The sequence below is a fragment of the Chiloscyllium punctatum genome, chromosome 29 (assembly GCF_047496795.1).
Source record: "Chiloscyllium punctatum isolate Juve2018m chromosome 29, sChiPun1.3, whole genome shotgun sequence".
Classification (NCBI taxonomy): domain Eukaryota; kingdom Metazoa; phylum Chordata; class Chondrichthyes; order Orectolobiformes; family Hemiscylliidae; genus Chiloscyllium; species Chiloscyllium punctatum.
In genome coordinates, this window is record NC_092767.1 from 76405508 (window position 1) to 76418471 (window position 12964).

Genomic DNA, 12964 nt, shown 5'->3' on the forward strand with positions numbered 1-12964 from the left:
GGTTTAACAGCCAAAGGTATCATACAACCAGGAATGTCATTATATAGATTTGATTCTGACCTTAGGAATCAGGTATCCTCTGAATTCTACATCTTTTGTCGCCATATGTGGAATATTCATAGGAACAATGTCGATGTATCGCTGAACCTCATGAATGACAGCATCTGTGTAAGGCATTTTTGCTCGATCTTCAATAGCAGGTCTTCGATAGGATCCAATCACCTCACAAATCTCTTGATAGATTTTCTCTGTGCGGGAACGTAATTTAACAATCTATTTTAGAAAAATGTATTTACCTTACAAGCACCTCCAACTTCAGTCTTCTGTAACACTTCATAGATTGGTCTAAATTGCAGTATTTCACTCCCATTTCACAGAATAGTCTCATCCAATCACAAATATTGATTGTTTGCAAGCTAGTTTGCTTTTCTTTATGTAAAAAGAAAACTATGGGTTTAGCCATTGACTTCAGTCCAAGACTAAGTCCACTAAGCTTTTCTTTTCAAAGTTTTTACAAGAAGGGAGGATCAAAGGCTAAGTAACTGCTGATTTAAGGTGAAATATGATGAAGATTTATAATATTTCATTATTGTTTGAAAATTTGGTTTAAGGGAACAGTTGGAACAGTTACTGGAGATTTAACATCAGGATTCTCATCCAACTTGAAACTTTATCGCATGATTCTCTGACAGGCAACAGAAGATCCTGATAGATGGGGTGATCCTGATGTTCTGGACCAAACTAAACCCCCTTCAAAGATATCATGGAGATAGTCAAGATCCTTTAACTTTTATCTTATTTAAAGACAAGTGTAAGGTGTTGTGTTCCAGATGTAATTTGATTGGTGACACTAGTCAGCTTTAAGCAAAACACACTTTATTCTTACCTAACAGTTAAAATACAAACAAACGAAGGAATAATTGGTATAACTTTAACTCTGTTGGAAAACTTAACAAAATAATAGATTATCTAACTTCTAAACAGCAACTGTTCCAAGATAGCAACATCCCACAAACACACCCTTGGTAAAGTCAGCAAAACAGATTGTATCAAAACCCCAACAACCGAAAGCTAAACTAAAAACCCTGGTTCTGTGGGAACCTGACTCCACCCATTCATTCCGCTTTTAGCGTTCCAACTTTTAAAGAAGTCCCAAGGCCTTACAAGCTGTTTATTGTATAGCCATAGACCAGGAATCTTCTCCCAAACTTTGAATAGACCAGGAAGTTCTGTACCTCTGTCTCAAACCTCTCAAAACAAAAACAGGAGAGAATACATCTGAGAAGGGGTGTCTTCTTCCCAGAGGACTGGAAGAGGATGCCACAATACCAGACCCTGACAGCCTGGACTGAGGTCAGGACCTGAGTTGTGAGGACTCTAAGGTCTGGAGGAGTGGCCAGCAGTATCACATGAAGGTCAGTAACCTGTTCCCCTCTGTCAGAGTAAGAGTCACATTCTTCTCTCTGTCACTTCATTTTCTCTAATCTCTGCTATTGTACCGCCTCTCACTGAGGCAAATGCTTTGACTTTAACATGTTCCCTCATTTGTTGTTGCTTCCTTTCTCCTCCTCCCCCCCCCCCCCCCCCCCCCACCGAAAAATAAATCTTACCCTGCATGGTAGCTCCAATGCCTACTCAGTGCCCAGGATACCTTAACGTTTTTTGACTACCTGCATAAGTACCTAACAGCCATGCCACCCACTTGCTCTCATTCCAGGAGAAGACAGTAGAGCAGACAGAGGCCAGACAGGTTCCTCACTCACTGTGGAGAGATTTCTATCTCTCAGAGAAGTCCAGATCGCTCCAGCATGGATGCTAAATCATCAACGTCCCACCAACCAAAAAAGTACCATTCTTCATAACACAGGAATGCTCATGATAACCCCACTGTCTCCTTCATTGTACACCATTTCTACTGGCTTTTTCAATCTTGTGTCAAGCAGGTACCAGTAGAAGGTACAACCTCAATGAAGAAATAGCTGATTCTATCAGAAACCACCTCCTTGGTCTCTGAGGAAGACAGCACCGAGGCCTCAGAGGAAACATCAGTAAGGCTGTAGCCTGCAACCCTCACCAGCTCAAATATGATACCTTGATGGAAATGTTATGCTGAGAAGGTTTGGGAGCACAAGCTGGTGAGCACCTAACTGCAACAGCTCTGCAGCTGGCCAAGGAAGAAATGCCCCAGGATGCTTACACTTGAGGATTACACACCTGCTCAACCCTAGGTAGAGGATTTTGTGGTGTTAGCAATCAAAGATTTCAGTGATATGTACAGGAAAGAACAGGAGTGGCAGATAGGTATGTGGGAGGCAATGGCCTTCATAACCCAGAGTCAGCAGGAATGATGCTCTGCCATTGACATCTCGCAGTCTCTGGAATGCAATTGTATGAATCCCTTGAAGTAGGGGCTGCTTTGGACACCCTGAAAATCTATTGCAAAAATGCGCAAACTTGCATTCAATTACCTTGGCCTTTGGTCCTCAAGACAGGAAACATTGAGACAGGAGGACAGAGACCCTGATTTGCACTTCAGTGGTTCTTCCTCACAAGGACTGAGAGGTGCAAGAAGGCACTCATGCTAGAGGAAGAATCACACACAAACGTCTCAGAAGTCTCCTCTCAGACACTCCAGAGGTGGCCAGGCTGTATACCACTCTGCTTGTTCCTCTCCAACTCTTGAAAGTAGAAGATGGGGAGCATCCATCTGCACCTCCTCAGCATGTATGGTCTCAGCAAGACCTAACACAAAAACCTCTGGGGTTGCCCGACCAAATCTCCAAGGTGAACAGGCTCAACTGTTGAGCAGAGCTGCATCCATCCCAGCTGCAGAACATGGGTCAACAGCAAGACATAATGGGAGGGAAAAGAACAAGCAAACCTTTTCAGGGCACTTTGGTGACAGCGTACTTTTACATAAGGTATCACTTGGAGTTAAAGAGTCATAGAAATGTACAGAACTGAAACAGACCCTTTGGTCCAATCATCCATGCCGACCACATATCCTAAATTAAGCTAGTCCCATTTGCCAGCATTTGACCCATTATTCCTCTAAACCCTTCCTATTCATACATCCACCCAGATGCCTTTAAATGTTGTAATTGTACAAGCCTCCACGACTTCCAGTGGCAGCTCATACCACACACACACCACCTTCTGTATGAAAAGGTTTCCCTTAGGTCCCTTTTAAATTTTTCCCCTCACACCTTTAACCTATACCCTCTAGTTTTAGTCTCTCGCCTTCCTGGGGAAAAGGCCTTGTCTATTCATTTTGTCCATGCCCCTCATGATTTTATAAACTTAGAGAAGGTCACCCCTCCACTCAGAGAAAATAGGCCCAGTTTATTCAACCTCTTCCTATATCTCAAGTCGCCCAACCCTGGCAAAATCCTTTTAAATCTTTTCTGAACCTTTCAAGTTTCACAACACCCTTCCTACAGTAGGGAGACCAGAATTGCATGCAGTATTCCAATAGTGCCTTCACCAATTTCCTGTACAACCGCAACATGTCCTCCCATCTCTTATACCCAACTCTCTGACCAATAAAGGCCAATAAACATACCAAATGCCTTCTTCACTATCCTATCTACCTACAACTCCATTTTCAAGGAACTATGAACCTGCACTCCAAGCACTCTTTGTTTAGCAACACTTCCCCAGACCTTACCATTAAGTATATAAGTCCTGCCCTGATTTGCCTTTCCAAATTGCAGGACCTCACACTTATCTAAATTAAACTCCATCTGCCACTCCTTAGGTCATTGGCCCATCTGATCAAAGAATGCAAAGTTCCCTGAGGTACTTCTTCACTGTCCATTACGCCTCCAATTTTAGTGTCATCTGCAAACTTACTAACCATATCTCCTAAGTTCACATCCAAATCATTTATATAAATGACAAAAAGCAGTGGACTCAGCACTGATCCTTGTGGCACACCTCTGAGCAAAGGTCTCCAGTCTGAAAAGCAACCCTCCACCACCACCCTCTGTCTTCTACCTTAGAACCAATCCTGTATCCACATAGCAAGTTCTCTCTGTATTCCATGTGATCTAACTTTGCTAACCAGTCTACCATGAGGAACTTGTCAAACGCATTATGGAAGTCCATCAAGATCACACACATCATTCTGGCCTCATCAATCCTCTTTGTTATTTCTTCAAAAAAATTAAGTTAGTGAGACACAATTTCCCACACACAAAGCTGTGTTGACTATCCCTAATCAGTCCATGCCCTTCCAAATACATGTAAATGGTGTCCCTTCCGATTTCCCTCCAACAACTTGCCCACCACCGATGTCAGGCTCACCAGTCTATAGTTCTCTAGCTCTTCCTTACCACCTTTCTTGAATTGTGGTACCATGTTAGCCAACCTCACCTGCGGCTATCGAAGATACAAATATCTCAGCAAGTGGCCCAGCAAACACTTCCCTAGCTTCCCACAGGGTATTAGGGTATACCTGATCAGGTCCTGGGGCTTTATCCAACTTTATGCGTTTTAAGATACCCAGCACCACCTCTTCTGTAATATGGAGATTTTTCAAGATGTCACTGTTTTTTTCACCACATTCTGTATCTTCCATATCCTTCTCCACAGTAAAAACTGTTGCAAAATACTCATTTAGCATCATCCCCTTCTCCTGCGGTTTTACATATACGTGGCCTTGTTGATCTTTGAGGGTCCCTATTCTCTCCTTTAGTCTTTAATGTATTTATAAATCCCTTTGGATTCTCCTTAACCCTATTTGCTAAAGCTATCTCATGTCTCCTTTTTGCCCTCTTGATTCCCCTCTTACGTATACTTAGAGTCATAGAGATGTACAGCATGGAAACAGACCCTGCAGTCCAACCCATCCATGACGACCAGATATCCCAACCCAATCTAGTCCCACCTGCCAGCACCCGGCCCATATCCCTCCAAACCCTTCCTATTCATATACCCATCCAAATCCCTTTTAAATATTGCAACTCTACCAGCCTCCACCACATCCTCTGACAGCTCATTCCATACATGTACCACCCTCTGCGTGAAAAAGTTGCCCCTTAGGTCTCTTTTATATCTTTCCCCTCTCACCCTAAACCTATGCCCTCTAGTTCTGGACTTCCCGACCCCAGGGAAAAGACTTTGTCTATTTATCCTATCCATGCCCGTCATAATTTTGTAAACCTCTATAATGTCACCCCTCAGCCTCCGATGCTCCAGGGAAAACAGCCCCAGCCTGTTCAGCCTCTCCCTGTAGCTCAAATCCTCCAACCCTGGCAACACTCTTGTAAATCTTTTCTGAACCCTTTCAAGTTTCACAACATCTTTCCGATAGGAAGGAGACCACAATTGCACGCAATGTTCCAACAGCGGCCTAACCAATTTCCTGTACAGCAGCAACATGACCTCCCAACTCCTGTACTCAATACTCTGACCAATAAAGGAAAGCATACCAAACGCCTTCTTCACTATCCTATCTACCTGCGACTCCACTTTCAAGGAGCTATGAACCTGCACTCTTTGTTCAGCAACACTCCCTAGGACCTTACCATTAAGTGCATAAGTCCTGCTAAGATTTGCTTTCCCAAAATGCAGCCCCTCGCATTTATCTGAATTAAACTCCATCAGCCACTTCTCAGCCCATTGGCCCATCTGGTCCAGATCCTGTTGTAATCTGAGGTAACCCTCTTCGCTGTCCACTTTTGGAGTCATCTGCAAACTTACTAGCTGTACCTCTTATGCTCGCATCCAAATCATTTATGTAAATCACAAAAAGTAGAGGGCCCAGCACCGATCCTTGTGGCACTCCACTGGTCACAGGCCTCCAGTCTGAAAAACAAGCCTCCACCACCACCCTCTGTCTTCTACCTTTGAGCCAGTTCTGTATCCAAATGGCTAGTTCTCCCTGTATTCCATGAGATCTAACCTTGCTAATCAGTCTCCCATGGGGAACCTTGTCGAACACCTTACTGAAGTCCATATAGATCACATCTACTGCTCTGCCCTCATCAATCTTCTTTGTTACTTCTTCAAAAACCTCAACTCTTCTAAGGATTCACTCACTCTCTGCTACCTAAACCTGACATATGCTTCCTTCTTTTTCTTGACCAAAACCTCAATTTCTTTAATCATCAGTATTCCCTACACCTACCAGCCTTGCCATTTACCCTAACAGGAACATAACATCTCTGGACTCTAACTCATTTTTGAAGGCTTTCCATTTTCCAGCCATCCCTTTACCTGTGAACATCTATACCCCCCCCCCAACCCACTTCTGAAAGTCCTTGCCTAATGTCATCAAAATTGGCCTTCCTCTAATTTAGAACTTTAACTCTTACATCATGTCTATCCTTTTCCATTATTATTTTAAAACCAATAGAATAATGGTCACTAGCCCCAACTGGCACCTCAGTCACCTGTCCTGCCTTATTTCCCAAGAACAGATATCCCTGCAACTTCATCTGCAGATGCCTAGCAGACAAACAATGCAACAAGAACATGCCACGTCCCAACACACTAGCCATGCTACCTTATATAAAAAACATCTCAGAACTAACAGCCACACCTCTCCACCACTTGAATTCATGACAGCCCATAAACCAACACCCACGCTCAGACAGCAACTCACCAGAACAAAAGACCCTATACCCTATATGTAATTTACAAGATTCCATGCAAAGTCTGCACAAAATACTATATAGAACAAACAGGCAGACAGCTAGCAGTCTACATCCACGAACACCAACTAGCCACTAAACGCCATGACCAGCAATCTCTAGTAGCCACACATATACATACATGACAAGGACCACAAATTCAACTGGGACAACATAACGATCAGAAGGACAAGCTAAACAGAGGACAGCCAGAGAATTTGTAGAGGCGTGTCACGCATTCATGGATTCCCATCAACAAACACACAGCCCTAGACCCAATATACTGGCCACTTCAATGATCTACCAGAACCAGCAACTGGAAGTAGCAGGAATGGAACCAAATGAATTCCAGAAGACACAGTACAGCACCACTTCACAGGAGGCTCAAAAGCACAGAAGGTATCACTTAGACAGGGGACGAGACATTTGTAAATCAACTTCTCAGCTCGGCAAACATATCCACAACTATGGCAACCAGCACCCAGGATAGAAATCTTTACGCAAACTTTATTCCTACCCCCTCTGATGGACTGACCTCCTTGAACAAACTGACCAGACAGCCTCAGTCAAGAAGCATCCAAACTCATGACATGTCCCAAACTGTATTGGCCATAGCCCGTGGTCTAGCTACTATGAAGCTATTGGACTGATGTGACCCACTCCTGGGCTGCTATATGTTTGTGTAAACACTGCTGGCACATGGCGTAGGTGTAAGATTTACATAGCAAGTTGTGGTACAGCAACGTATTCCACCCCACCTCACCCCACCCTTGACCAAGAACTGCTGACCAGCAAAAAAAAGTTGCCAGGTTGTTACTAATTGACACAGAAAAGAAAGCAAGGCAATTCATGGATGATGCAAATACACATGTAAATGCTAAGCAGGCAAGTGCTAGGTGGGCGAACAAGCCAGCTGAGATAGTATCTAAAGAATGGCGATTCATGCATTGATGGATGTGGTGCAGGTGGCAGTGTGACAATGGAGGAGGGTGGAGGCACAGGTGTCATTAGTAAGCTGGCTGAGAACTCACAGCAGAGGCAACAGAACAAAGATAGACTCTCAGTTATACCTTGTATTGCTTAAGCTGTTCAAAATGGTGCCGGATTGTGTTAACAGTTGAAGTTGCATACTCCCTTTGTCCACATACATTGGCATCTAATATTTGCCAATTCTTCAGCATCCTCATAGTACCTCTCTGATCCACTGTCAAGATGTTTCAGAAGCTCAGACCTGCATTGCAGGGTGCACCCAGCACTGAAATGCTGCAGAGAGGAAATTTTGAACACAGATAGAGACACTGAACTTATAGTTTGGACCAGGCCGCATCTCAGGGCTGCTTGAATTAAACTGAATTGAATGATTTGAATTGAACGATTGCCACTTGCATTTTACAGTAAAATACAGTGAAAATCCATGAATTATTTTCAAATAATACTGCTTACCCTGAATATGTGGAAACTTCACCAGAATCTGGATAGCCCATTGCAGTGTTGTGCTGGTTGTTTCAGTTCCAGCCAGAAATAAATTTATCACTGACATCAATAAATTCTCATCAATGAATTCTGAGTCAGGTTTGTGTTTCTCCTGAAGGAAAGCATATCAAATTTACTTCAAAAGCTTAAAAAGCCTTGTACAGACTTTAGTTTATGTTTGTCAAAGACAAATTGTGCCTTTATGCAAATTGAATTTTTTTAGCTGCTTATATATAATGCCAGTGGAGTATTAATGACAAGTTTCCAAAATGTGGGCCTGTTTTGTTAGCTGGTAATAACCTAAGTTTAAGCCTGTTGGATTCACCAGATCAACCATGTCTTACTGGCAGGAGATAAGACACAAAAATTGGAAACATAAAGATTCAGATTTGAAAGTACTTTCAATACCTCATCCATCTTAATAAGGAAACTGTCGATGTAATCCCTGGGGAAATCTTTCTGTAAACTTTCTCTGTGGCTTTGGATCATTTGATTCACAAAGGTTTTCAAGTCTGCCATGTTTTGGAGTATCTTGTGATGAGACCCAGGCAGGAAATTCATGATCTTTGGGAAATTATTGTACATCTGCAAAAACACACAATATTTTCACTAATAAGTTAGTGCTTCTGGCAAGCAAGAGGCAAAAGGTTAGTGGTGAACAGTTAGTGGGATACTGTTTCAAAAACAGTTTTACCTCCTGGTCTGGTGATGATCAATTGGGATTCAATCCTGATTGAAGATAGGGAAATTTAAGAAAGGTTTACTGGCTCATCTTCTTCACATTGGTTAAAATAAAGGTGTGATATGAGACTACATTATAATAAAAAATTGATGGGATTTCAGCAAGCAATCTCTTGGCACAGAGGTAGAGGATACCAATGTATCCAGCACATCTGGCTAAAGTTAGTTAGGAATGCTCAAACTTGTCTTTTGTATTTACATGCTGTGTTTTGCCATTGTCATGAATGTCATGACCTTTCATTAGTTATTTTAACGGCCACCACTATTCACAATTATATATGGCATGACTGCAGATCTTTAATTTGATCAATTTATTAAATCATCATTTAGCTATCTACAGAATGCTATTTAAGTTGTTTAACATGCGTTTAGTTCAGCACATGGAACCCTTACTTTAGTATGCACGATGTTGCTTTGTTGCCTTCTTGAACTGCTGCAGTCTACATCCTGTTGATAACCCACAATGTCCTTAGGGAGTGAATTCCATGATTTTGACCAACGACAATGAAAGAACAGTGATATGTTTCCAAGTCAGGATGGTGAGTAGCTTGGAGGGAAACTTGCATAGGTTGGTGTTCCCATGTATCTGCTGTCCTTATCCTTCTATATTGAAGTGGTTGTGGGTTTGGATGGTGGTGTCTGAGGATTTTTGGTGAATTTCTGCAGTGCATCTTGTAGATGGTACACACTGCTGCTACTGAGCGTCAGTAGTGGAGGGAGTGGATGCTTGTGGCTATAGTGCCAATCAAGCAGGCTGACTTGGTCCTGGATGGTATCAAGATTCTTAAGTGTTGCTGGAGCTGCACACATCCAGGCAAGTAGGGAGTATTCCATCACGCTCCTGACTTGTGCCTTGTAGATAAGGGACAGGCTTTGGGGAGTCAGGAGGCAAGTTACTCACCACAGTTATCTCAACCTCTGACCTGCTTTTTTGCCCATGGTGTTTATGTGGTGAGTCCAGTTAAGTTTCTGGTCAATGATAACCCCCCAGTGTGTTGGTAGTGGGGGATTTAGTGATGAAAACAGCATTGAATGTTATGGGGCAGTAGTTAGGTTGTCTCTTATTGGTGATGATCATAGCCTGGCACTTGGTGTGAATACTACTTGTGATTTGTTCGCTCAAGCCTGGACGTTGTCCAGATCTTGCTGCACTTGAACGTGGACTGCTTCAATATTGGAAGAGTTGCAAACAGTGATGAACATTGTGTAATCATTGGTAAATATCCTAATTTCTGACCTTGTGTTGCAAGAATAGTCTTCTTAGACATCTTAGAGTCATACAGCATGGAAACAGACCCTTCGGTCTAACTAGTCCATGCTGACCATGTTCCCAAGCTAAACTAGTCCCACCTATCTGCTCCTGGCCCATATCCCTCCAAACCTTTCCTATTCATGTATGTATCAAATGGCTTTGATAAAGCAAGTGAAGGTGGTTGGGCATAGGGCACTATCCTGAGGAATTCCTGCAGAGATGTCCTGGAGCTGAGATGACTGACCTCCAACAATCACGACCATCTTCCTATGTGCCAAGTATGACTCTAACCAGTGGAGAGTTTGCCCCCACTACCCACTAATTCCAGTTTTGCTAGGACTCCTTTATGTTATACTCACTCAAATGCAGCTTTGCTGTCAAGGGCTGTCACTCTCCCCTCCCCTCTGGAATTCAGCTCTTTTGTCCATGTTTGAACCAAGGCTGTAATGAGGTCAAGACCTGAGTGGCCCTGGTGGAACCGAAACTGGGCGTCACTAAGCAGGTTATTGCTGAGCAAGTGCTGCTTGTTAGCACTAATGATGACACCTTCGATCACTTTACTGATGACCAGGGCCAAGGCAGAGCACTCACTGAAGATGCAGTTCCATTGTTTGGACTAGTCTGGGAGCCCTGCAGCTATATTCTGGACAATGTGTTACTGGATGTTCCTAGCATGTTGTGCTTTGCACCAGTGCAGCAAACACCAGTGTGATGTGTTGATTGCTAAGGAAATTGGGGGAACAGAAGCAATCTTCCAAGAAGGATGATGAGGACATTGGAAGGTTGAAGCTCTCTTTGTGCATGACAGTGCTCAGCTACATCAGGTGTTACAAATCAGATGGGACTTGATTCACACTGGATGCAGTGGATGAGAGCTGAGTCCAGCAGCCACAGAGGACCACAAAATAAGGATTGGTCATCATGCTCGCATTTGGTATGTATGTGGGGCCGAACCGATCCTCCATTCGTTTTGTATGTATTTGTTTTTGCTGGCTATAAGCAAAAGCTCATGTTTGTAATTGTCCAATCGTTGCATTTCTGTAATGATCCCATACTGGACAACGATAAGATGCAGGTTGAGAGTATGGTGTTGGAAATTACAGGCAGCATCTGAGGAGCAGGAGAATTGACATTTTGGGCAAAAGCCTTTCATCAGGAACAATAAGATGTGGGTCTACATTGGGGATAGAATATAGGTGACTCAGGGTGACAGGATGGGATGTGGCTTAGGACAGGTATACTGTGTGGTCTGGTGGATAAACACAACTACGATGAGAGATTGGGGTTGGATGTGCAAGGGAGTGTCAATCATGGCTATGTGCCGTGAACAGTACAGTTTGATGGCTGTTGTTCCATTACATTACCAGTAATAAGTATTGCCAGATTGCCAACATTTGGCTGGGTGTACGGCAGCATTTTAAAGATGGCATGAATGAAAGAGATACCAGTCTCTTGATGGATATCTGGTAAGTGGCAAGTTCTTCCAGTAACAGCGTTTAGCAGAATGGGGCCACAATCAGGGCAGCATAGGGTAAGTAGTTAATGAATTGTGTTTGGTAAGATGCAGTTAGAGATCTTGCTAAGCCTCACGAAATGAAATCCTCCATGCAAGTTCCATTTGTCTCCCATATATGTCCTCACAATTTCTTTATTGAATCAATATTTGAATGTAATCTGGAAATGTATCTAGTTTGGAAATAGTTTCAATAACATTACAATTGCAAAAGAGTTAAAGTACCTGCACTCCAGGTTTGCTGAAAGCATTGCTAATTCCTTCCGTTCTTTCCATCAATGTTAGAAACCTTTCATCTTCATATTCAAATCGGTCTCCAAAGACAATGGAACAGATGATATTTGACACTGTGCATCTCAGCAGAAAATCTGGGTTAAATGGGAGCTCTGATATCATTGAAAGAGAAGGCAAGTTACAGAGTTATATAGTGATATACAAGCAACTCAGAGGCAGACATTAACAATTAATAGTTATTAAAAATAAGACAACCCTGTGTTTTAAAAAAAATGTCAACAAGCTGTTTGATAATGGGGATATCACTAATGAATGTGATTGTGTTCTCATTCAATTGCCATTTACGTGCCCTCTCAGTGGGGGAGGGGGTGAGGTAACTCATTGCAGTTGGGGAAAAAGTCACCTCCGCAGTCCAAGAGCTAAGCATATGGTAGTGACCTCATCACTCATGCTGAAAGCATCCAATTCAATGAATTAAGCCTCAGATATTCTTGATCTTTGTGGTTCATTTACTCACTGTTAGTGAGAAGCTGAACCGTGAGGAATCTCCGGTTAGCTAAGCAATGTATCTTCAGTGTATAGTTGCTTTTAAAATACACTTACATCTTTCTCTAAAGCATGATTTCTGCACCCATATTTGCCTCTCACTGTCTCATTCAATAAAGTACTCAATGCTTTCTTTACATAAGGAGTGCTAAATTAATACAATCTGTTCACATTCAGCCTCCAGCAGGTAATAACATAACCACAACTGAGGTGAAGTTTAATTTTAACCTTTGGAATGTTGTCTGAAATCTCCGATCTCTGCTAGTAGCAAAACAAATACAGTACTTACATCTTCACAAATCACTATTTTCACTAGCCATTATGTGTTTAAACAGATACTTGCCATCTTTGATCATCAGCACTTAATTCTTATTTGACTCACAGTGTTTGTGAGATACTGTGCAGAAGTGGTGCTGTGTTTAACAGTTCAAGACCACTGGCTGCAATTCAATGATGTACCTTGGTTTGTGTGATAGCACCCAATAAAATGTGTATCTTTATCATAAATTTACATTTCTAATGAAGATCTATCTGTTTGAAAGCATATTGAGATATAGAGGAATCTGGGTG

At 42.5% G+C, this 12964-nt stretch overlaps 1 protein-coding gene across 1 annotated transcript in view; it reads right to left on the bottom strand.

The window, feature by feature from the left end:
* Positions 1–12964, bottom strand: part of LOC140454688 (uncharacterized) — a 64911-nt gene that overhangs the window by 2575 nt on the left and 49372 nt on the right. The window contains exons 15-18 of the mRNA XM_072549615.1: positions 11840–12000; positions 8517–8693; positions 8079–8220; positions 61–248 (exon numbers count right to left, since the gene is read on the bottom strand). Of these exons, the coding sequence (XP_072405716.1) occupies positions 61–248; positions 8079–8220; positions 8517–8693; positions 11840–12000 (668 nt within the window). The remainder of the gene's footprint in view (positions 1–60; positions 249–8078; positions 8221–8516; positions 8694–11839; positions 12001–12964) is intronic.